General features: G+C 39.2%; 1 protein-coding gene across 1 annotated transcript in view; it reads right to left on the minus strand.

Annotated features, from left to right (window-relative positions):
* ST8SIA6 (ST8 alpha-N-acetyl-neuraminide alpha-2,8-sialyltransferase 6) overlaps positions 1 to 26196 on the minus strand; it is a 47738-nt gene that overhangs the window by 8036 nt on the left and 13506 nt on the right. The window contains exons 4-8 of the mRNA XM_049798683.1: positions 23827 to 23913; positions 11727 to 11871; positions 9321 to 9433; positions 8061 to 8153; positions 4630 to 5102 (exon numbers count right to left, since the gene is read on the minus strand). Coding sequence (XP_049654640.1) covers positions 4634 to 5102; positions 8061 to 8153; positions 9321 to 9433; positions 11727 to 11871; positions 23827 to 23913 — 907 coding nt within the window. The 3' untranslated portion in view covers positions 4630 to 4633. The remainder of the gene's footprint in view (positions 1 to 4629; positions 5103 to 8060; positions 8154 to 9320; positions 9434 to 11726; positions 11872 to 23826; positions 23914 to 26196) is intronic.

Raw genomic sequence — 26196 nt, forward strand, 5'->3', positions numbered from 1 at the left:
CTAACCAAGGCTGGGTGCAACCAGTTCTGCTAATCTGAATATGGATATGTTCTAAATTATATTATCTTACTCATATTTTGAAATAGCTAGAGATTGAAACTATTCTGTTTCTTCAACAGGCTAGTTCTGCTGTGGAAAAACAAAACAAAACCAAACAAAACCCTTCTAGATCTGTAAATACTTTTTCATTTGATTTGAAATGTAACATAAATTCTAATTTGATTTAATCTATATTTTTCTATTCTGTCGGGTTTTAACTAAACCAGAAGCAACTTATCTCCACTTGTTTCACTACTGACATTATTCTTAACACTAAAACTTAGTGGCTGAACACATGAGCAAAGTGTGTGCTTACAGCTATACGGTATGGGTACTGAAGCAGAAGACCTTTCTTTCAATTGTTGTATACATCTAATAATTTCACGCTGTGTAATATTTGCCCAAGTCAAGGATAGGCTGAAATTTGGCTGCCTGACAGGAATCCAGAGGTGTCCTTATTTTCAAAATGTGGTATCATTTTTCTCAAGGTAATTAAAAGTGAAATGTGGGGCAGTTCATATTTCTCCAGCTACACTGAGACGCCACAAGCATAAAAGAATTTCAGCAGAATTTAAGCTCATGTTGGTATCCTACTGTTATAAATAGGTTATTTATAACAATTGTATTTATAAATAGGTTATTTTTAACAGTATTTATCACTTATTTGGATTGCAGTAACTTTCAAGGTTAAGAAAAAGATCACACACCGACAGAGTTTGGAACAAAATGGTTCTCTGATGTTAATTCCTGAGCAAGTAAGCAGGCAGCCCCCTGCTTTACAGGATGCTGCCCTACTAGCTCCACCTTGAGTGGAGGGCTACACTGCTGCTGTCTCTGTCAGAAATAGATGGCTTTTAATCATCTGGTTGGAATTAAAAAGCGCAGACCCAATATTTACTTTCCAGGTAAGACACACTCACTCTCAGTCAAAGTTTCAGCAGTTCTTACTCCCTAACCACCAGCACACCTCTGTTCAACCTGTCCTCCTTCAGTCCTTCTGCTTGGACAATTAAACACTACTCTCTTCCCCAGGCTCAGGGAGTCTCAGTTTCATTCTTTCTTTCTATGTTATTTTCTGTTGACTAACTCCTCTGAGCAGCTGCTTGACGTTACTGTGCTGTATATCAAAGCAACACATACTCACCTTCCCTGCTGTTTCTTTCTAGCAAATGTAAAACCTGAGGGATTCTTGGTCAGACAAAATTTGCATTTTAACCCGGCTTCTGGGCAATGAAAGTTTTACCAGCCTGATTAATTTACCATCTGACAATTTTTCTAATCAGATCTTTCTGTCTATTTTTAAATATGGATCAGGCCATTTCCCCTCCTTGAACCTATGTTTACTTGAAGCTAATGACATGCCCTTCAGGCTTATCAGGTTAAACCAATGAACAAACAAGACTTCCTTCAGCTGCAGGGCCATAGCAAAAATTATTTGGTAATTTAATACAAAATAATAAAGTTCATTAATTTAATTGCATTTCAAGATTTTGCTGATGTCTCATTTTCCATTTTACCATCTGTGATAGGTATGCATCTACTTTAGCAAAGACATGTACATGTCTGTTGAGCATAATCATAAAGGTGCAGGAGCGGATATTAAGGCAGATGGAGTTTCCCACATCGTTCAGCACAAGCTCTACAGGGCTCTCATATCTGACAATTCTCTCTATCCAATAAGAAAAGTTCACCCTTACAATGGCAAGGATGGTGTTTAGGAGCAATACTGCCAAAATGATTCATAGCGATGCAGTTATGCTCTCCCCATACTGTTCCAGAACCTGCCACCTGCTTGCAATATAGGTGCTTGCAGAAGAGCAGCTTCCTTCACTTCTTATTTACAGCAGCAACATTTTGTGTCCCAGTAATCTGTGAGGGAAGTTCTGCCCGAGACTTCTGTGGGCACCCAATGGTGTAAGGAACCTTCAGCTACACACTAACAAGAAAGATCGCGGAGCAGGGAGAAGAACATAAAAGGGAAAATAAAAAGAGAAAGGAGATTGTTCAATTTTTAGAAAAGGTCATTTTCAGTGAAATATACTTATTATAGAATTTCAATTATCTCTAATAGTTGATAATAGTAGTAGAATGGTAGCTCATACTGAAAGCATTTAATTTTTTTGGTTTTAAAGGGCTAACTTTTCTCTTTGTAAATGTAAGTGTAAATTAGGGCAGCACAACTTATCCTTCTCATTGTTTTTTTCTTTACAGCTTATTTTGCTAATTTGGCCACAGAAGTGCTTTTCAGTCTGTCAAGCATTGACAGCATTAATTAACCCATACAGATGCTTAAACATTTTTGTGGCTTCTATCTGGTTCTTTCTAGATTAAATATTCATAAAGAGCTGCCCTTCACTTTCTTAGCTGGTGTAGTTACTACAATTAAAATTACATGGTATGTCTCCGGCGATTTATATTATAGGAAGAATAAATACAATTGAAACCGCAGGGTATAAACAGCTTAGCCACTAAGAAAAATACATTATGTATTTCTTAACTTTTCCAATATGCTGCAACTTTTTTCAAGCAAAAAAGCATATCTCAGCCACATGAAACTGCATACACATACACCTCCTCCTAGATCATCTCTTTCCATGGACTCAGAGAATGGATTCACTAGATGACTTCTAGGTCCCTTGTCACATGTTTTATATTATTCTAATTTTATATGAAACCAGTTTATTTTTCTATTTCTTCAAATAAACTGATACTGAATAAAATTGTGCCTTCTTGGTACAAGCAATCTGCTAGTTTAAAACTTAGCAGTCTCTGACAATGAACCAACTGTGAAGGTATCTTTGATAGCATGTTTTCTAAATACCATCAAAGGATATTTTCACATACATTTCAGAACCTAGCCAGAAGAAAAGCCCTTAGCTTTTGAACTTAAAATGTCTGGCTTGAACAAGATGATGCTATTTTAATTTATTTAACTTGAGTAATACAGTCATAAGATTACACCAGTCCAATTAAAGCGTATTGTATACAATGGTAGTTCTACTGTACATTTCACTTACTGTCATATTAACTTGAACCCCCCGGAAAAATAGAGTTCTATGAAAGGCAAATCCAACAACAGCATTGTGAGCTGGAGAATTTCTGAATTAGCTTAAAAGATGAAGAAGTATTTATACAAATTGGTCTTACTTTGTCAACAGGGCAAATCAAGATTGAAAACAGGCAGTCAAATCTTTTCAAAGTCATCTGTAATCTGTACGTGGTAAATTGGCTCAAGGTCAGAGGCCAGACTCTGTGCTGCATTTCTCTGAGGCAATACACAGAAGGTAGAGGTCCAAGGGGGATGGGACAGTTAGAAAGGACAGAGCAAAGGGAATGACACTTCATCCTATATTTGTAACTCCCAGATTCTTAGCTGCCTCAAGGTAAAATCCTCAGCAAGATCTGCTATAGTGTATGGCAGCTTCCTCACTGCTGTCCACAAGCTGTTCCGCAGCCCGGGGCTGCGAAAGCATGCTGCTCTAAACTTATCTTTACCTAACAAGAGGGAACAAGGGCGCATACGCATGCTACTCCTTCATGGGGCAATCTTAATCCTTACTTTGGCCTCTGTATATATCTGGAAAGGCTGTGCCAGGATTAGGTGGCTTCTCTTTGTCCTGGTTTTGGCTGGGATAGAGTTGATTTTTTTTCCAGTAGCTGGTATAGTGTTATGTTCTGGATTCAGTATGAGAATAACATTGATAACACACTGTTGTTTTCAGTTGTTGCTAAATAGTGTTTAGACTGAGTCAAGGATTTTTCACCTTCTCATCCCCAGCCAGCGAGAAGGCTGGAGGGGCACAAGAAGTTGGGAGGGGACACAGCCAGGGCAGCTGACCCAAACTGGCCAAAGGGATATTCCATACCATGTGATGTCATGCCCAGTATATAAACTGGGGGAAGTGGGGGTGGGGAGGATTGCTGCTTCGGAACTAACCGGGCATCGGTCGGTGAGTAGTGAGCAATTGCACTGTGCATCAATTGTTCTGTATATTCCAATCCTTATATTATTATTATTGTCATTTTATTATTATCATTATTATTTTCTTCCTTTCTGTTCTATTAAACTGTTCTTATCTCAACCCATGAGTTTTACTTTTTTTTCCCCCCGATTCTCTCCCCCATCCCACTGGGTGGGGGGGAAGTGAGTGAGCAGTTGCGTGGTGCTTAGTTGCTGGCTGGGGTTAAACCATGACACTCTTGTAGATCATAGTATGTGACTGCCCTTAATAAAGCAATTCACAAAGGAGGCTGGTTCGTGGGAATTTATACCAAACCAAACATAGGTTGGTGGAGACACGTATCTGAGATAAGGAGGCACTACTGATTGACTGTGAATTATGATGATAATATGTATTTAGCTATGCTTCCCATCTAAAGCTCACAATTAGAAAACATTTCTCAACCCTGTGGTACATTATATTTATTCAGGAAACTGCAACGTTTCACTTATTTATGAACACAACTTCATTGAGTGTAAGATAGAAATGTCTCTCTAAGGAAGAACAGACCCACACTGTTCGCAAAACAAGTTTTCCCTTGATACATTACTTGAATAAAGACTTTTTATGTGGTAAGAATATGACCTACCTTTTTAGTCTGATTCACATTTACCAAACTGCAACTTCAAAATGCCTTTGCCATGAAGCTGAAGGATCTGGTTGTATTCTTTGGGCATTGCATGGAAACCTGGCTTAGGCAGCTGGTTGTCGTAATAGTGGTGGCTAATTGGCATCTTCTCTGTGGATTTTGAGAAAGGCCAGAAGCCATAGAGCTTCACATTCTCACACAGCTCAAGAGCAGCACTAGTGATCATAAAACCAGATGATAACCGGTAGGCTTTCACACCCTTAGTTCTCCAAAACTGGGCAAGACTTTTCAGATAAGTGGGGTGAAAAAATATTGCCCTTTGGGTTGCTTTGAACTCTTGCAGAGTGTGATATACTTTAAAAGAAGTGGCTGTGTTGCTTCTGAAGGAAAATGCTGGCAATAAAAGAAAAGCATCTCCATAGACCGCAATGTTCTCCAGAAATTCGGTTTTCTTTTCATTTAGTTTGTTGTATCTGCAAAGTACATTTTAGGAAAAGAGTGAATGAATGTACTATTGATATAAATATTACAGACCAAACCAGCACAACTGAACTTGCTTATATGAATTATGAACTCTGCTGCATCAGTTCAGCCTCTCTACATTGCAAATTTATACCAACCTGTTATATGTTGTCACATGTGCAGTTATGAAAATCTGGCTTTATTGTATAATAAGAACACACTACATAGGATTGAACTGGCAACATGGGAGCTACTGAATTCACTGCTAATGAGACCAGGACCTGTTTACAGAATTGATTGATTCAAGAAATTTCAAAGGAGAATGCAAAAAAAAAAAATCTTATTTATACTTTCTCTGCTTAAAAATACATGCACTATGGTATGTACTGCATGCGTTTGTGAAATGTGTTTCTTACATCAATAGGTATACAATAACCTCTCTTCAAAATCTGGGTGTCTGCTCTGTGTGGAAATACAAGTATGCATGCGAGCAGTCTTGGAGTGTTGAAGATTAGTGTGTGCTCAACTTTTGCAGGGTCTTAGTTGCTTTTGAGATGCTTTTAAAATAGATGAAAATATAGGCATGTCTATTTATCTCCTTCGACTACAAAGGGAACACATGGAGATCTGTAAAGACTTAGAGATCTAACTTCACAAATGAAGAGGATTTATCCTCATATGCTTTGGTTCTCCAACACCCAGGAAAGATACTTAGTTCTCACCATTGGATAATTCCATGCTCCCAAATATTGAAAAGTGAACTTCCAGAGTTATCCAAGAAGTGATACAAGACACAAAGGGGTCACTCAACTTGTTTCCTCTATAGATCTGAGTTGTCTGAATCACCTGAACATATGGTGCCCACACCCCCTTTGGGATTCAAAGCACTGAATCCTCTTTTGTAGGTAGTTGTCTATCTGAGCAGTGTATTTTCACCTTTTAAAGGCTACCAGAGCCCACTTTTCACAAATGGCTCCAGCAGAAACTGGAAAACTTGGTTTCATTTCTCTTCACAACTTGAGTAGGTTCAAACCCTCTTCTCATGCAGCACTTCAAGACAGAGGATAGCAGCCACCGCCATTTCCATTCAAAACCCTCACGGAGAAGTTATCAGTTACTTCTTGCACAACTGAACTCATGCAAGGAGCGATACACCCCTTCTCAGCCTGAAAGGGTTTAAGCTTACAGCTTCTGCTACCCAGAAAAGTACTATTACCACCAGACTCTGAAACAAAATGAATGAGAGAGACTCAGCCCCTCCTATTGACCCTGGGCCCCTGTGCAGGCAAAGAGTCACACAGCCAAAAAAACCAAGAAATGCCTGAGCCTATGTCTAGGAAGCATGGCTGAAGGGTGAACTTCTGGCCTCTGATCCAAGAATCTTCTCTTTTTCTACTCAGTGTAAAGTATATAAAGAGGCTTCAGGACAGAATTCAGATCTTCTTCTTAGCTGGAAATCTGAACAACTCAACCTCGTCTTGTTTTCCTTTCCAGTTCTGCCACCGTAAGGTGCAGTGTAGCCCAGCTCCATTAGGAAACGTAAGAACTGTGCTTCTTTCTTCCAAGAGAGTTCACCTACATTATACACCCTGACTGACACAGTTCAAAAGCTGATTAACCTTAACAATAACAACATTGGACTAACCCAGTACCCAAACACAGAATTAGAAATTAAAGTGAATAAAGTCAGAATAAAGTCTTCTGAGAGAAGAAACAAACTTAGTTCTGCTAAATGGTGCCAAATTGCTTCCTGCTACTCCTTCAAACGCATTTACAGTGTCCTCTGAATATTTAAATAATTAATTTTTTAAATTCCTAAAGTCTTCTCATAATCTCATTTTGTCCTCACACAGGTTTAGCTCCTGTTTCCTTCAGTGTAAATCCTATTAACCCTAGTGTGGTTTAATTTAGCTATAAAATTAGTGCAGCTGTGGCGGAACACTTTGATCAAGCCCAGACAAATTGTGTATCAGGTCAGTAGTCACCAATAATGCTGAGTCACCAGACAGTTTTCCTTCCTCATATTCTTGTGCAACCCCACTAACATCAATGAGCTAAATCTATTTTTGGGAAAGCAATAATTCATCTTCATTTAAGTCAAAAAGGGCTGGGTAAGCATCAAGGTAGTTAGTACTCACTGCAAAAAATCAAGTTCTATGCTTGAATCAATGACAAATGCCTGTTAGTCATTTCTATGCTCACTGTACTTTTTCCTTCTTCCTTTAAAGGAAAAACAACAAAAAAAAGCTTTGCCTGGTGTTGTCTATTTGACAAATACAGATATGACAGACAATAAGATACAGTAAGATCAGTAAGCAGTAAATAACATACCACAGCAGTCCTTTTCATAGATAAGCTGCAGTTTCAGCCTGCTGAAGATGTCAGATTAGTCAGCCTGGCCTTATTTGATTTTCTTTTCATCAAGCAGGTGAAAAAAAAAAAACTTTGCTGAGAAAAAAGTGTGTGAGCAGCTTTCATATGGTTTGAGAAAATGGATTACAGAAATTGGGCCTCCATTCAGGAAACGGCCTTCATCAGAACAGCCTCTAAGCACATTACCTAAGAACACGTGCTTACAGTCCTACTGATAGAGTCGGACACACATTTCCAAGCTTTCCTGATTTATGATTACAATTCCTTTCCTAGGCTGGGGTCATGAGGGTCATGGGGGTAAAAGAAGAGGCTCAGGCTTGCAACCATCAATTTTACTCTGTCATAAATTGTGGCCTGGTGCCAACCAAGGCACTTGCTAATCTGGGTATTGCTGACTCCTTTCTGCTACAAAAAAGGCCAGGTTTAACAGATTTCTGTTTAGGCTGGTACATATTTTACATGGGAACTAAGGCTTAATGAAGTAATCTGCATGCACTGCTCTCTGTGCTGGTATCCCAATGGATTTGCAACAAAATCTAAATCATGTCAAACAATTATACAATATAGCACAAAACCAGATTTGCAGTAGTACTTACTTCTGAGCTATGATACTCGGATTAACAGTCACAAGGTTTGTTTTATTGCCAACATCTTTGCTAATGCTTCCCGTGGTTGGAGGGAGGTTACACCTGTAATTGAGAAACATTTACTTAAACAGATGCGCACCAGAAATGCTTTACAGTTATTATTTGTGAATTCCTCTCCTGTGCAATGACACTTTCACGTCAGCTCCCAGGGATATCTAAGCACTTTACAAATATTAAATAAGGCTTACAGCACTTCTAGTAAAAATATTTAATCTACTGTACAGATGGTTAAAATAGGGCACAGAGAGCTCATTTTCATAAACCGTCTCACAAATCAGGAGCAAAGTTAAAATCCCTGAAGGAGGTATGAATACCCTATGTTAGCCACTAGGAAATATTGCTCCTCCTGCTTAAACAATGCATTTCTTCTGAAAGCCTTCTATTATGTCTTCTAACAACAATGGCATAACTTGCGCAATTGCAGAAACGGTTGTTTCTGGTAAAGAAAGGTAAAGAAAGCATTTTTTAAAACTCAGTCACTTAGTAAATTTAGCATCTCAGTATGTAGATTTCCCATTTTTATTAAGATATCTAACTGGAAAGACTTTGTTTTGTTTTGTTTTGCTTTGTTTTTAATTTGAAAAGCCCAAATAGTAGTCAAAAGTAGGAATGCAAACAAAATCCAGCAGATTGTGTGATTGGAGTATGCCTGGTTTTCTCCACAATCTGTAGAGGGAGATGAAAAAAACTACTTAAATTAGATGCCTAATTTTTTAGATGGCTAACAGAAAACAGAAGGTGAGACAAATATCGGGGCAGTTAAATAACTGCATTAGTGAGCCAACCTAAGGCTAAGTAAAACCTTTGTTAAACCAGAGGTAAAGGTAAACATGTGACATTTAATACCAGTCTTTCTTATTTCAATTTCAGGGTTCTCTTTATTCTCTTCTGATTAAAAAAAAAAAAAAAAAGAAAAGAAAAGGAAAAAAAAGTTCCCTCTCCTAAAGGATGTTAAATGAACAGAAATTTCAGGTTCTCAGATAATCATGTTTCACATCACTGGCAAAGTATCTTTGCAATCATAGATCATACATGTATCCATATAGTCCTCTGTACTTAGGAAGTAGCGTTCTGAAATCTACAAAGCAGAAAGAGTATCCTTAGAGAGGCAGAAATAAAGAATTGTCAAGATCCTTCCTTATTGCTACAAACTGGCATTGGCATGCTTCCAAGCCTGCCAAGTTTTTGGTAAGGTGAAGCAGCTCTTACCTAAACACAAAGTCAGAATGATCGATTTCAGCTCCACAACTGGAATTTTTCAGAATGCCTCCATTTCCAACCACAGCACAGGTCTTGAAGGGATAGACTGAAAGAGGAGAGGACTGCAAAGAAATAAAAAGATGCAGCCAATGCCTTATAAATCTTTTGATTGTTTCTTCACATCTTTAGTCATTTGTCCTTGCAGGTTTAATCCAGTAAATCCCAGTGAAAGCATTCACCATTTAGCAGACAGGGTTGCCAGGCCTGGACAGCCAAAAGCCAAAAATAGGCACCAACAGACTGAGAGCTGCTACTTCTGTCATCAGTACTTTGAGGGAATAACACTGGATTGTTAAAACTGGACAAACATCTTTTAAATACACTTAACACAAAAATTATCCAGTAGTGGACTGAATCCTTGACAAGCTAAGGAACTAACTTGTACTGAAGATAATTTAAATTTACCTAGTTTCCTTTGCACTGTAACACACTGGGGGTTGTCACATAGTCATTGACTTTGTCAGCTAATAGAAGGTAACTTTGGAAATGCTCATTACTTTGTCATCGCACAATTACATTTGATGTAAAATAATGAATTTAGGGGAACCTAAAGATATTGTAAAGGATAATCAAGTGCCCTGGCTTAACTCACGGTGAATGTGACGGCTCACTGAAGAGGTTACTATTTCTGGCTGTTCACCCTCTGTACTCCTCTTCTTGTTAGAGATTGCCGTCTTGCAGTGGCAAAGCTGAATGGGTGCTAAGTGCATCCACTTGTGAACCAGCACAGATCACAGCCTATCAAATTAATGTAAATTGTCGGAGATTTCAGTTGACATTAATATAGTTGGCTGTAATCCCATGGTCTCAGAAACATCTCATACATCTCATTCACCCTCTCCTGCTGTGGAAGCACTGACATTCAACAGAGGCCAACAGCTGGGCTACTTTGACTGCAGAAACTGAACCCACTGGTAAAACTGAGTCAAAACTTGCTTACACAAAGCATTATCCTTCCTCCTTCTCTCATCGGCTTGCCCAAAGAGAAGCAGGAAGGGACCCTGTTATGAACAAGGCAAAAAGCGTGGGGAAAGTGGCAGACATCACGTTGCCTGGCAATGCATTACAAAACAACATGTTCAAATATTTTGTTCAATTCTGAAGAGACAGTAGGAGAACACAAAAGCCAGACAACTCTGGCTAGCTTAGCAAGTATATGCGCACATAAAATATGCTAATTTTTGCTTTCATTCGGTTTAAATTTGGAACCACTGTAACCTCTATTGCAATGAAGTTTTTAGTGATTCACAGCAGCATTAGAAAGGACAAGACTCATGGTGGCTGGCATCTCACAAATCAAGAATGCCAGAGATGGGTAAGAGGGCTCCCGTGTGCTCTTATTTTCGAGAAATTAAGTATACCTCTGTGCCCCTCTTTGTCTGGTCTCCAGAGCTTCTATGTCTATTTTAAGTCCTGAGCTACAAAATCTGATTCCTTTGCTCGACCTGTGTTTCTGGCTGCAAAGGCCCCACCCCAGTGGGCAACAAAACTGGTGAAAGGGCTGGAAAGAATGCTCTGTGAGGAGTGCATACGGACTTCAGGCTTGTCTAGTTTGGAGAAAAGGAGGCTGAGGAGCAGCCTCATTACTCTCTACAGCTTCCTGAGGAGGGGAAGTGGAGAGGGAGGTGCTGATCCCTTCTTGCTGGTATCCAGTGATAGGATGCATGGGAATGGTTCAAAGCTGCACCAGGGGAGGTTTAGACTGGACATTAGGAAGCATTTCTTTACTGACAGGGTGGTCAAACACTGGAATAGGCTTCCTAGAGAGGTGGTCGATGCCCCAAACCTGTCAGTGTTTAAGAGGCATTTGGACAATCCCTTTAATAACATGCTTTAACTTGGTCAGCTCTGAATTGGTCAGTCAGTTGGACTAGATGATAATTGTAGGTCCCTTCCAACTGAAATATTCTATTCCATTCTATTCCTACTCCATTTTATATCAGGTTTACCACCACAATAGCTTTCATAACTTATATGCCCAAGCCTGCACCAGAAATGGCATGGGAATACGAAGGAACATGAAATGCTGTTCAGACTGAAATGCCTCTGAAAATGGGAATGGGAAAAGCAAGGCAAACGTTCTCAGAGTATTCACTCCTGAATTCAGCTGGCTGCGAAGCCAGGCTGCAACTTGTGTTCTGTAGCAACTCTAGCTACAAACTGATCTATGACACCCTGTCCATGCCTCCACCACTGCAGAGGAAGGCTAAAAAAAAGGTCTTACAAGGTGGATGAAGAAGTGCATACAGGGGGTAAAGGGCTTCTTCCAGAGGAATCAAACAAAGCAGCTCTATGACTAACCCAAAATATATATGATACTGCAATTATAATAACAGGTAATGATATGGTTCTTACCACAGGCAGCATCTTAAAAATGTCCTCTGTAATGAGGATGGTCTTTTTACTGTCCACTTCATAACTCATGTTACTTCCCAGTGGGCTGTTGCTTTGAGAAGCAATAAAATTGTGAACTGCATCACAGCAGGAAGCTAATTCTGACCTGCAAAAAAACCCAAACAAAACCTGCTCAAAGACAGGCAAATAAGTAGAAAAGCAGTGGTAGAGAACTAGATGAATGAAAACCAGTTCTAATTAACTAAGCAACAAAAGGCTATATGAACCCTCTATAATGTCATTTCCCTTGACTTGCTTTGCAGAGCAAGTCCATTTTCACAGCAAATGTTCAGAAACTAATCAGACCGAGAACTCCTTTTCTTATCCTGTTTTTTTCTCTTGGTCTCCCTTTTCCATCCAGAAAAAGTTATAATTAGTCTTCTCCTTATTATTAATTGCTAAGATTATTATAGAAACACTGAGAAACTTCAGCCCCCAAAGAATTAACAATGTGATTTCAATCAACATAGAATGCGTGATTGTAAGAAACTAGAAGGCTGAAGAAAGAAAGAACCAAGGAGGTGAAAGGAATGGTGATGGGAAGTACTGGCTATAGTACTTAGTGAACAGCTAGATGATCACAAGCCAATTAATTAATAACTCATTTCTGCAACTGTTTAGCACAGTCTTCCTGTGCACAGTATCACAGATGTTAAATAAATTACATCACAACTTGCAAATAAAGACGATGGGTATCTTTGTGGTAGAGACAGATAGCCTAGCTGCTCCCCGAAATACCTAGCAGAAGACCTTAAATAGATAAGAGTGCAAGGGATTCACTCAAACTTTATGTAGGAGTGAAGGCTATCGCCCATCTTACAATTGCTGTTACCTCCAAACTTCTAAAAATGTGTGCAAACACCCTATATTATTAACAGTGAAATGCAATGAAAAGCCTCATCAGACCATTTAAAATCAGACCTGAAACGCTGTAATTCATTTTGCTTTAGGGAACAATGTTCTCTCTGCTGCCACTGGATCCCATTTTCAGACTGTAAGGCTGAAATATTCATGGCCAGACATTATCTATCAATCGTTAGGACATAGCTATCTGATTAGGTGAGACACTAAGAGAACTACTAACCATTTAGGGAAGAAAATTCATTGATAAGAGAATTGCCTGGAATTTTGAAGAAGATAACACAGCAGGGAAAAGATAGTCATTCCTGTCCTAACACTGCAGGGAAATTGTGAAGAAAAAAAGTATTAACAGTTAAAGCCAGAGGCATAGAGAAGGTTTTTTTCATACTTTTTCAGTGAAAGAGGTAAACCAAACCATTGGAACTAACTAAAACAATACAGGCCAAATTCTGGCTGAAAGTAAGCTGACTTTAATAGGGTAAGACACATGTAAGAGAAGTCACTTCATTCAACTTTATCAACAGTGTACACAGAGCAAATATTCTAATAATAATATAATTTCATTTCTGATGGAGATGAGGCAGTCTAGCACATGGAAGAACCCAAGAATTATGTTTCCTGGAAGACAGGGAAGAGAATGAACACTTCTCACTTCTCTTGAAATAATGGTCAAAAAGCAGGGTGGTGGGGGGGGGAGGTTGGGAAGGTTGGTTTGATTCATACATAAAATACCAAAGGAAAGAGTACCATTTCAATTGTCAGATGGCTTACTGGTATATATCAACCTATTTTGAATACTGAGCTCTGAAACTCCTCAAAGACAAAGCTTCCAAATGTGTGAGGAACACTGGGAATGACTGAGTGCTGGGATGGCACAGATCTGAAATTATCTTACTAGGAGAGTTACCAGGAAATATTAACGGGAAATATTACTCCTGAGGGAGGAAACAGTCAGGTTCAGATTTCTACAAGCCATATTCAGCTCCACTCCCTGAACACAGTGATTCCCACTGCTTTGCTTGAAGCCTTAAGGGGCGGTGGGGGTGGTGGTGTCTGTGATCCATGAAAATCACTAGGTACAAGGGTGGGGATGGAACTGAGACTATGCTCTTGTGGGTCAGGAGGTGCACATGTGGTAAAAACAATTGCTCTGAGCATATAGTGTCCTATTTCCAGCATATGGAAGAATACAAATGGAGCAATGAGGCAGGAGACTCAGATGATTTAAGTCTGGGAACACTGGATGTTACTGAACCACTCTTTACTAAAGTCCACTTGCTTTTCTTTCTTGTACACTTTTTCCTATAACCAGCTCTTTCTAACCTTAATATGGACTGCAGTCATAAGAGGATTCAGATATCTCAGCCCTGAGGGCACCACCAAGCCTCATTACCACTGCCCAGCCCCCCAGGGCCACCTCCATCCTGCCCATAGCCCAGGACCACATCTCAGCCCCACAGAGCCATCAGTCAACACTGATGATCTCAGCCCCAGCAACACTGCAGCAGGGCCGGTCTCCAGCTGTGCCTATCCCATCCCCAGGGAGGTGCCCAATGCCCGGGACTAGGGCTACCCCACTCCTGGCTGGGGCCTGCTCTGCTGGCCAGGTTATTGCGCTTGGACCCCACTCCCTGTCCCTTAGGGAGCAGCAGTCCCTCACTGCTCCCTGCCAACCACATGGAGAAAAGGAATCACAAAACCCATAATTTTGATTTCCTTGAATTTTTTCTTAAAGTGCAGTGAAGCAGGCCTAAAAGTTATGTCTGTCAACCGCAGGACGTTCAGAGGAGAAGGAACAATGTCAGAATATTCTTGCCCAGCTTTAGTAAAACAGCTGTTTTGTGTGTAATGGCTACCAGCACCTGAAAAAGCAGACTGGTGATAGATAGCATTCATTAATACAGGTGATGTAAAAAGCATTTTTGCTTTTTGTTACTCATTCCACAAGAATGAGTGCTTCAATAAAAGCAGAAACAGTCTGGACAAAAACCAGGTATCAGAATTAATAAGAAAGTAATAGTTTAAATTAATATTATGGATCCACTGAGGAAGTAGAACAGAGCCAGGCTGGTTCAGAAACGCAGTGAGAGCAAGAGAATACATATTGATTAATGATATATATTCTTACGTTATCTAAGAGCATATGTGCTAAAAATTTGGCGGTAACAATAGAAACCTCTTACTTAGATCAAATCATGACACAGAATCCCACTGTGCCCAAGCATCCATGTACAGAGCTCCAGCAGGAATGCACGTAACCTGCAGACAGGAATACCCACTGGCAATATATTTAGTGATTTGTTCATATAGGATTTTATACAAGCTCTAACACATGGTACCTCTACAACTGACAGCAAACAATGAGGAAGGGGTAAAGACTGGGCACTTCAATTGTCATCATAGTATTAATGTCATATGTGGTCTCTGTCATGAGGTAATGACATTCTAAAGAGCATGTACTTCATGAGATTAAGACATGTACCATACAAGACAATTCTTTTAACAAGTGCTATATGTAAGGTGTTGCAAAGTCAAGACAACATTTTAACTTGTGTATCATGCCACCTGGAGAGAGAGAAATTGTTTAAACCCACCTTACAAAGAAGTTCCTAACTAGGTGGTGGGATAAGAGAGAAGGGTCAGAATCTTAACAGCACCGAACAGTACTACCTTAAAGCCAAACTCTGTATTTTCTTTGGAAGGGTAGAAAGTGAACCACATTGTCTGTTCTGACCAGGAAAAAATGCTGAGATGTGGGGGCAGCTCTTGGAATATGGGATGTTGCTCTACAGGCTGAGTATCCACCTCAGATACATGTAAGAACATGGATGTAGCTTACGGTAAGAAGGTTTAAGTTCCACTTGTTAACAGAGCTGCTAGACTTGGGGGTTGTCCTAGAACAAAATGTTTTTATGATCCAGTCACAGCATTAGAAGTCCAGAGTGAAGGAACCTGGAGTCAAAGTACCCGAGTTTTGTAGGGCTCTAGATTTGGAAAGTTCCTCCTCTGGAGTACAGGTTATTACTGACAGTTTCTTATTTGGAGGAAGCCCTCTCCCCAACATTTCTCCTGCAAGCAGCTGGAAGCAGAGTGAGACCTAAGAGCTATTTTTAAATCCTGAGGCATAACATCAACCAGAGATATTTCTTATGCCAAGATAAGCAGAAAGGGAGTTGATTGCATTATCTGGAAATGTCACTTGTAACAAGTAAGGAACAAAATCAGTACCTTGAAAAAGACTACACCATTAGGACTGGTAATACATACCTCATAAGTACAGTCATGATAGTCTTAATCAATAACCTAACCGGTATGGTATGCTGCATTTGTCTAATACGAACAAAACTTCACAGACAACACATAGTCATTGTTGCACTGGAGAACGTTTTTTGTTGCTCAGCAGACACTGTTGCTGAGTTTTGTCCTTTGTGGACCAAGGATGCTGAGCCCATTTTTGTATTGAGGTCAGCTGGGATGGAATTCTGAGCCCACATGGCATCCAGATAATTTCTTCAGGTTTGTGGCTGCTGAGAACTTAAGAAAATCTTGGTTTCTGAAGCAAGTTATCAAAGTATTGAGACAAGCCAAAGGAATAATGGTGTTTCCAACTTCTATGCAGTTACTCCCCACTGAACTGTGGGCAGTAATAGAGGACTACTGCCTTGCTTGTACATGTTTCCAAACTCCATCTGCATAATGCAAACACTTAACATGGATAGTACACTATATTTTGTGAAAGTCGGTAAGTACCTGCAGGATCTAAGTAAACTGATGTAGTCTTTTTGCAGCTCCTGTATTAGCTCTGTAGCCAAGAAGCTCACCCTGAACTATTGTATCCCTTCTAGCAGCAAAATTAATTAGCTCAGTTTGGTTCTGCACTAATATGAATATATGCATTTTAGCTGGTTCAGCACTTGCATACAGGCTGCACGTGCCTGCTGACAAGACACAGTGTGCACACATCCTGAAAAGACTGCAAATGTCTCAACATCTTCATTCTAACAACTCCATTTCAACCAGCCATAAGAGCTAAAGCAGTCAACAGTTAGTCAAGGGCAAGCAGAGTTTCTCAGCTGGTCCAAAAGCTGGCACTTATCCTGTGTGGAATGGGAAGAATCTATAATAAGGGTGAAATATGTCTTTATGCAAAGAGCTTCTGCAGACTTTAAAAACTCCCCACTCCTCCAAACTACTGATACAAGCACCAAGAAGACCTTTCATTCATCCTCCTGCAGTAAGTAGGATGGTTCTTATTTAGAACACTTCCCTTCATTACAAATGCTTAGCTCAAGTAAATTTTATTTAAATGTTATATCTGAAAATATTTTATTCAGATATATGTCTGGTGTGAAAAGGCACTTGCTTCTGCACCAAAACTTTACACAGCCTCATACTTTGGAACACAGAAAAGAGAGTATACCACTGGAATTGTCTGCTCCAGCCTAGAGCTGGACCACTGTGGTTAACTGGACAACACAGTTAACCGTGATCCTCAAGGGGCTGCAGTACCCCCAGGGGGACATGAACCTGCAGAATCTGACAAAACTGTGTGAACTTAATAGGATTTCTTTTGTGTAGACTACACTTCAGTGTGATGCCAGTGCCTGTAGACCTGGGGCCAGAGGGCATTCTTCATTGGACTAAATTGAGGTGGGAGGAGGGGAAAAGTGGATGGGGATGGACACTGCAGAAGTATCAAGATATGCAAAACATTGTTCTAAATAGTAGATACTCAACTGTCTTCTAAGGCCACAGTGGGGAGGGTGAGGAAAATCATCTTAATTTGCACTAAAGAATGCTTAAGTTCAGTATGAGGAAGCACTGAAAGAGGTTGCCTAGGCAAGGTGCAGAATTTCAACAACTGGAGATTTTTAGTAGATAACAGGCAAAACTTCTTTCAGTAACAGTCTAAGTCCATTTGTTTCTAAGTCACCTTTTACAAACATCTGTACAAGTGAATGCTTGTTTGCAGAACGAATATCATACCAGTCCTTTTATAAAGCACTTACATATTATCCACACCAGCAACGCTGATACAGACATATCTCTTTGTGGATCTTCAGTTACCCAACACACATAAACACCACATAAAAGAGATAACCAAACACAAAGTAAGACTAGCAAATATCTAAAGCTGTTACTCATGTAAGCCTGATGCTAAGTGTATTTCACAGCACAGTTTGTAATATCATTTGAATAAAGGGCACAGTATTCCAAGTAACAAAAGTCTGTGGATTACTAATAACCAGAAAGTCTATGCCTGTCTAATAGCTTGTTTTAATAGTTCATCTAGCTTGGGTATTTGTAATCATCAGTTCATGTGAGCTACTGTATTGTACATGTGAAGACAACAAAGACTTTGAGGTTTCATATTGAAGAGACTGTCACGAGAGTACAGAGAAGAACCCACAAAAAAAATCTACTATATAAGAGCAAAATTTCAAGGGTGCAACTACAAAGAGCGAGACTACCTTTTATCTATGTCCACTGCTGTAATATTTTATAATGAACAAGCAATTATCTTATTGTACTGCACTGGGGGCTCTAGACAATGATATGGGTTTCTCCAGGCTCTTGTCACTCCCAGTCAATAGCATCAAAGTGCAATGAGGCATATTATGACATATTCTAATCTTTTAGAAAAGAGTGGTTAAATCTGATATCTGAAACAGAACGTGTTGAAGGGGAATGCTACACTGACCACCCTTGAACTGTCTATAAATGAAGTAACATCATAAATTCTAAGACTATGAAAGCCAACAGGGTTGAATCTGAAATCAAGGCTGAATATGTAAAAAGTGTAATAAAATTTTCAAACCAAAGACTATTTAAAGAGTCCACCATGAAGACATAATTAACTCAGTCTGATCCAAAATTAGGTTCCCCTTGTAGGAACCCTCCAACCTTTAGGAAACTATATAGTCTGTAGAACAATTAAAAGATTCAACCATTTCTCCAAATTGTCACCAATTACCATCTCTCCAGCCTGTTTTTTTCTCTTCTGAAATAGAAATGTCTTTGAATATATACTACTGATTTTACATACGATCTATTAAACCTATGCAGCAAATGTACTCTGAAATCACACTGTAATCTCAGAGTTCTGTGTATTTTCTTGTATACCAGAATTGAAGATTTCAGTGAGTACAGTGGAATTATTGATCTGTTTAGTGTTAGGAAAGCTATTGATTATGTGGCAGTGTGAGCTTACGTAAGCATAAATTGACCTTGCAGGGTATTTTATTTGTGTTTCAACTGTGGTTCATTGCAGCACATAGATGTGTTAAACAATACTGTTATATATGTTAGAGTGTAGCACACTACAAATTAATCTCTTCAAGAAGTTGTGTGATTTTATAATCTGCAGGAATGTTTAACACACACTTTTCAGAAGAGATATTAAAATGGGAAAAGGGTAATAGAGGTCGAGTGGAATAAGAAGCAGGAGGGGAAATTACAGGACTAGGAAAATGGGTTGATCTTTTAACTATTCTTTTCAAGACCCAGGGTTCTTTTTTTTAAAGTAGTAATGTTTTCTTTTAAAAAAAGTTTAAAATATTTTGGTGGGGTGGAGCAGTGTGCCAGCTAAACTGCGGTGTAACGTTAGGGGGTTTAAAACTGTATTTTACAGCTAGGGATTTCCTTCTCCCTTCATCATCAGATGCAAATAAGATTTTTCAGGAATGGTATTTCCATGGGTTGGGGGCCCAGTATCTACAGCTCACATAGGGCTATTCCAGTGTGATACCACTCCTGAAGAACTGTTGCATTGCTCTGCCAGGCTCCAAGCTCAGTGAGATAGCCCAGAAATACAATGCCCAGAGGCTTCTCTGAAACAGAGCATCTGCTCAGCCTTTCTCCATATCCTTCCCACCCTGACCCCTCCCCCCCCCAGTCATTTTGAGGGCTCTTTTAGCTATTTGTTAGCTTCCAGCAAAAACAGGAGTTGCAACTATTTGGAAAACCTGCAGATTATTTGCCATCATGGGTATATAGCCCAAATGAGAATAAATCAAGCTTAAAAGTCTGTAGAGCAAAGAGATGTGGAGGTGTAAAAAACAATTACAGCTTGCACCCAATTGGGCTCTGTAATTTGTTGTACTAATGAAACATTTCTTTTAAGTGGAAAACCTTTGAAGAATACTAATATAATAATTAATATTCAGGTTACCTAGGGAACCTGAGACTCTACTGACTGTAGCTAGAAGAGCCTTTGCTGAGGAAGCTACCCAGCACAGCTTTTTTCTGGAGCTTTAAGAATGATGCTTCCAGGCAGCTGCAAGATTATTTCCCCTCCCTTTCCAGGTTTCTATCAATCCTCTCTTATAACCAAGAAATCTGAGGACTTGCTTTGTCTAAAACAAGTTAGAGCTGATGTAAATCTGAAAAGTGAAGATGGGCTTAGAAACAAAGGGATAATGTGGAGATGCTAGATGATTGTAGAGCCATAAAGAACAAGAGAGATAAAAAAAGAAGAGAAGCAGAGCTGAATTTCATAAAGGAAAGGTCTTAAGAAAAAAAAAACTTAATAGTTTACTATATGTCAGTAGCAGTAAACATTGGAGAAGACCTTCCCTAAATCACTGTTAGTAGGATGTCATTTACACCACTTCTGGTATAGGTACATCCCCTTTGCTAGCTTCTGTTGTGAAGGTAGATAAAACCTCTTTAGCAATGGCTGATAAACACTACTGTGGGGCACAACAAATCTGAACTAGATTGCAAGAGTAATGAACCAAGTGCTTGCACTTGCTCCTCTGAGGGCAGCCTGAATCTCACAGAGCTGATGTCAGCATTACAGGTACTGAAATAAGTGAAGGGCCAGGAGACTGGTTCCCCAACAGAGGCTGGACAAAAATCTGCCGGAGAAGAGTGACTGTAGATATGGGAGGAATTAAAGAGAACATCATGGCTTGTACTTGCCTCATGATTCTTCTTGATTTTGAGAAACGCATGGGTATACATCACGTAGCTGTCAAGAACCTCTGACCACTGCCAGACAGCAATCTAGCCAAGCGCATGGGAGCCTGCAGAGCAGAGCAGCTTTAGAGGAAGCCATCTGGAAAAGGAAAAGGGCAGTTCTCCGACAACAAATGGACACAGTTTGCACAGCTGGATGGCAAAGCTGAGCTAGGAAGTAGGGGGCCAGCCTGGAATCCTGCATTCTGCTTTTTGTACAATGGGTTGGCAAAAATACGGTGGTTTGTGCCATGCATGGCTGTCAGCTGTAACCCTTTTGCCAAATACAAACACAAGTATTTCTTTCCTGCATTGCACTTCTAATTCATATTCTTTTATTTGGACTGGATCTGCTGGGAGTGCAGCTTACAAAGAGAATTGATGTGTACTCATTGGCACACAGTGCTGTCTTCTAGGAACATAAGAGTTACTGGCTCAGAACACATATTCCTTTACTCCACTACCAGTATGACGGTAGCCAACAGCAAAAGCTGTAAAGAAAAACACAAGAAAGCTTCTCTGAAAAATTCACTACCCCATGGGAAGCTACTTTTGAACCTTATTAATTAGAGGTTAGTTTATGCCCTGAAGCATAAGACGTTAAATCCCTTATAAATATGCATGCCTGTTCTTCAGAACTTCAGGATAATAAAGAGATGTTATACAATTGACACCACACCTGAAAAGCATGTTAAGTGTTCACCCCATTTAACAGATGGGCAAACAGGGAAAGATGTCAAGCAGCTTCTCTGCAGTCTAGTCAGCAGGCAGACTTCTGGTGGCACTGGCAGGTGAATAATATGACACAGGCAGCTTCAAGCTCTTGTCCTGAAGGTGGCTAGCTGTATTACCCAATTCCTGCTGCAAAGCCCATCTGAGATTAATTTCCTCTTCTGCAAAATGGGTGTGTTTATCTACCTACTTAATGAGATTTTTAGAACTGAATAATATTTGTATTACACGATTATTATGCATTACTGACACTAGGCAAAGTTAGAAAAAGGAAGAGATGTACTGCCAAAGGATTATTAATTCATTTATTTCACCGCATTTCTAGCAGCTTTGTTCCTCATAGAGGTCTGTCAATGCATCATTTCTCAGCTAGAGTGTCCTTGCAAAGCTAGTTCAAAGCTCTTGTGCTTCAGTCTGATAAATAAGTTTGGGACTGTTGTAAGCATGGACTGTATACAGATTTAGTCAGTAAATTTTACACTGAGTTTGTTTTTCCCTCATTTTAATTTTTTTTTTTTAAAAGCTTTTATTGACCAACTGCTAAGAGCCTTGAAAGTCTCCAGTATGGTCTGGGAGCAAGGACAACTGTAAAATTTTAATATCATATTTCCATAGAACAACAGAGAGAAGAGGAGTTGGAGAGAATGGAAAAAGAAAGAAAATACTTATGCAAAAGCACACATTTTTTGTAAAATAATCATCTGCAATGCCCTAAACCAAAGTACCAGTCCTTGGTCATATCAACAGAATTTTTGGATGATATCAAAACAGATCAGATTTCGTAGTGACAGAAGAATACACAGTACTGTCATCAGAATTGCAGCATGGGTTGTGTACATGTGAACTAGCTAATACTCTAGTTAGTTTGGATATTAAAAAGCAATGAAACCATAACAGCGCAGCCCTTGAATGTCGATTAGGTAACAAGAGTTTATCCAGCCTGTGCTGAACCATGGCTTTCAAATGATTTTTTTCCCTTGGTATTTGAGCTAAGTTAAAGCTAGTAAGTTCACCTCAAATGTACATACAGTCCACATTTTCTAGGTGGTTTAGTGCACCCCACAGTTTCCACTTTCGAATCTTTCCAGTCTGATCATTGGTTGTATAACAAACCTTAGCTACTTATGACCCACACTCCTTGCTGGAAGGCAAAGACAGCAAGAGGAACAGTAGGAATCTTGTACTTAAAGTCCAACAGTCTCATCTGATGAGATAGATGGTGTCTTGTTTGATTCCCATAGGCCTAGAAGACGTAGAAGTTGGCCCAGTGGAAGGGAGATTGCAGAAGCAATAAATGAAGCTGGAACAAGGAGTGGTTACTCTGCCACTGACTCATACACCTAGCACAGCAGAAGAGGTGGCAAATTGCTGGTAAGTGGTGGCTGGTCCATTCGGAAGGAAGAGAATTTTAAAATAAGGTTGGAAAACAAAAAGCCTAAATGTAGCAGGGTGATGAGCAGATGAGAGCAGCTTTACCTCTTGTAGACTCTGTATAAGACATCTGCCTGTTCTGAAACAGACTGGGCTGCTTCTACAGCTTCTTATCATGCTCTGGTATCTCTGTGCACAGCTAAAGCCTACCTCAGTTAATTGAAAGTTTTTTAAACCTTAACTTTATGTATTCTACCTCAGCTTTGGGAAAAAACATTAGTCAGTTATGATACACAGCAAACACAGCAATGTTGCACAAAAAGCTTTACCTCCCCCCACCCCCCAACTACTTCTTCCAAGGGTATCATGCTGAGCATGTAGATATTAAGTTTTCAATGCTAGTTAATTCCAAAGAGTTGGAAGGTATGTCAGTTTATTTATTTTTAATTATTATGAGAGAATCTTTAATTCTGATCCATGTAATAATGTAATTCAAGACAGTATTTTCCCCTGGAGAAAATAGGGTTGGCACAGTGAAGCTGTTCTCTAAAACCAGCATGATGCATTTCCAAATGAGAGTGGAAGCTTCTCAGGGATCACTGTCCCTCCCTACTGAGCATGTACTTATGTGCCATCCTGAACAAGGACAGATGTAATCACGTGCTTACACGCTCAGGGGCCATGACATGCAGCATCAAACCTAATGAGTGCCTTGGGCACTTCTGTAACGGAAGCAATAGTCTTGGGGTAAAAAAATACACTGCTTCATTACACAGTCTTTTATGAGTGCCAGATCAGATGGACAAAATTACATTAGTGATTTATTTTTTTTTTAATACTGTAGGTTTTGCATCAGGAATATTTTAATACATTCTACTTAAGTTAGTTAACTATTCATTATAGTGGATACAGGTGAAATTACTTCATTTGTGTAGTTCTTTTACCCTACTCAGTTTGCACAGTTGAATTCAAATAAACAGGAGGAGTCCCAGCATCAAAAGATTAATAGAAATGTATAGCTATGAATGCAGTCTAAAAGTAATACAAAATTATCTTTTCAAAAGGGAAGATTTAAACTTATGGCTTGTTAGACAAATTGAGGGTAAGCAGTTTTTCTAAATGAGACAATGAAAATTACCTGAACTTTGTAGATTCTTCTGGTCTCCTTATCCAGGTGCAGTTCTGCAGTTTTGTCACTATGTGAAGATAATAATCTTCTGAATATCTAAAAAAAGACAATAACATCAAACACTAGAATATATACGTATGTATATTTAGAAACAGTCTCTAAAACATTCAAATGATGCATGTGTTAATAATAATGTGCATGGTGCATATATAATAGATTGCTTTTAGAACTCCATGACCTATTTTATTTTTGTAATTTGTAGCAGTACTATCCTCATTTAATTAGCATGACCTATTAAACATCTCTTCCTAATAGTGATGTCCTAATGAACTTTTCTTTTCAGAAACTTTCAAAGGTACACTGGTTTCAAACTTAAATATTTGACCATAAATATCTTGAAGTTACTAGAAATCACCTCAAGTGCAAAAGTCAAAAATAATACAAAAAGCTCTTGTATTTGGTGTTTTAAACTACAAAAATGTTTGAAATGTGACTCTTGCAAGCCAAGATGAAACATTACACTTCTTAGGTCTTTTCTTTTATTTACCTTATAAAGTCCCCAAAGCTCAGTTCAATCAGCTAAGACCACAGACCAATATTTACAGAGGTAAGTTTTCCTTCAAATTATCTCTTAAATAAAACAATCTGTTGTTTTACATCAACTAGCACTTTGGTTACATTGGTACATGTAACCAAAGAGCTTTCTGCTCCTTTTAAACCCTTTCAAAAGATTTAATTTTGTCCATCTGTGAAATACTTCAGAACATGGAAGTCAAAAGAACGGAGACATTTCTTCCCTTACCGGTTCAATGTTAATACTTCTCCCATTTGTGCTTGGATCCTAATATGGGCTTTTAAAAAAACACTAACTCTGACTTATGAGGAGGGCTGGGGGAATGGGAAGAAGAGATGATATGGATGCCATGACTACAAACTCACGTCTCCAGAAAATATCTACCTTGTATTATTTTAGCAAAAATGGCTTAGCATTGGCCCAAAACCAAATGATCATGAGTTTATTTTAGCTGGAACTTAGAAGTGTGTATTTTGAACAGTTTTACAAGAGTTGGGATGGCAAGAAATGTCTCTTGTTTTTAAATGGAGCATGAGAATTGATAAAAAGGAATATAAAAAAGGCTGTGGCAGCTCGCAGCAGCAGAGGTCAACAAGCCAAAAGCTTCTTTCTCTCTCTGTGTTCAACATGCTTTTAGTACCATAGCTTCATGGTAAACATTTGAAAAAACAGATCCCACTTTTTGTTTGCTTCATAAAAGTACTGCAACTGCTAAAGTTAACTTGTTTATATACCCCTGAGTAAAATCATGTCCCATTTCTACGTGGAAAAAGAACTGAAACTTTTAAGAGGAATATTGCATTAGAACTAGTCTCTGGCTCAAGTTTGCACTTGTGACAACATATACAATCTTAATTCTCCAGACTTAGCAAACTCTTAAAGGAACTAGATGATTGTGACTAAACCGATTTTACTGAGCCCTTGCACAACTCAAGAGAGCAGGAATGCATGGGCAGAATTGGGAGAAGAGTGAAAGTAGTTTCATTGCAGCTATAGCTGATCTGACCTGGAGCAGTACATTCTCCCTCCTTCCAGTCCAACTCCAAATCTGTCCTCTCTCTTGTGCCACTGCTGGTACTTATTTGACTTCTGTCTTGTTCTTCCCAGCTTCTGCACTTATCAAATGCCTTCATAGGCCACTTATAATTTACTGCCATGGCAAAAAAATAACCCAGAAGGAAAAAAATAAGCATATGCATTTTCTTCTTCTTTAGTGTGTTAAACTAGATCAGGAAAGATTCCAACAAATGCCACACCCAGTATAAGCAAGGAGTGATGGAAGCAGAGAAACTGGGAACAAGGCCTTCTTATTTTGGCAGCTGCCTGCTGGTATGTTGTATTAGCAGCCTTGGAACTGCAGCCAGAGAAAAAGGAACTACTTTCTTGCTGAAGCTGCTACCTAAATTGGCTCATCATGGGGTCAGTCAAGTGTCAGTACCAGCACAGGGCAGGACAGGGAGTGAGTGTAAAGGGAGGATGGGATAGAAGCACAGGACCAAAATAGTCTATGCTGATATTGAATCACTCATCTAGTTTTACTCCTTAAGGCTAAACAATAAATAACCCTTAGATGCTGGGACTTATGGAAAAACTCCAAAAAATAATAGGATAACAGGGCATGAAGAGTTACTTAGGCTATCTTTATCCAGGAGAAAAAAATATAGAAAAAACAAATTCTAGCCTAAAGACATTGAAAGAATGAAGATCAGAGTCAGAAATTAAACGAAAAATTACCATCAGCTCAGAAAGAAATTGCATAGACTGACAAATTATTAGCAAGTTACAGGGAAACATTTGGTAAGGAG

The sequence above is a fragment of the Accipiter gentilis genome, chromosome 4 (assembly GCF_929443795.1).
Source record: "Accipiter gentilis chromosome 4, bAccGen1.1, whole genome shotgun sequence".
Classification (NCBI taxonomy): Eukaryota; Metazoa; Chordata; class Aves; order Accipitriformes; family Accipitridae; genus Astur; species Astur gentilis.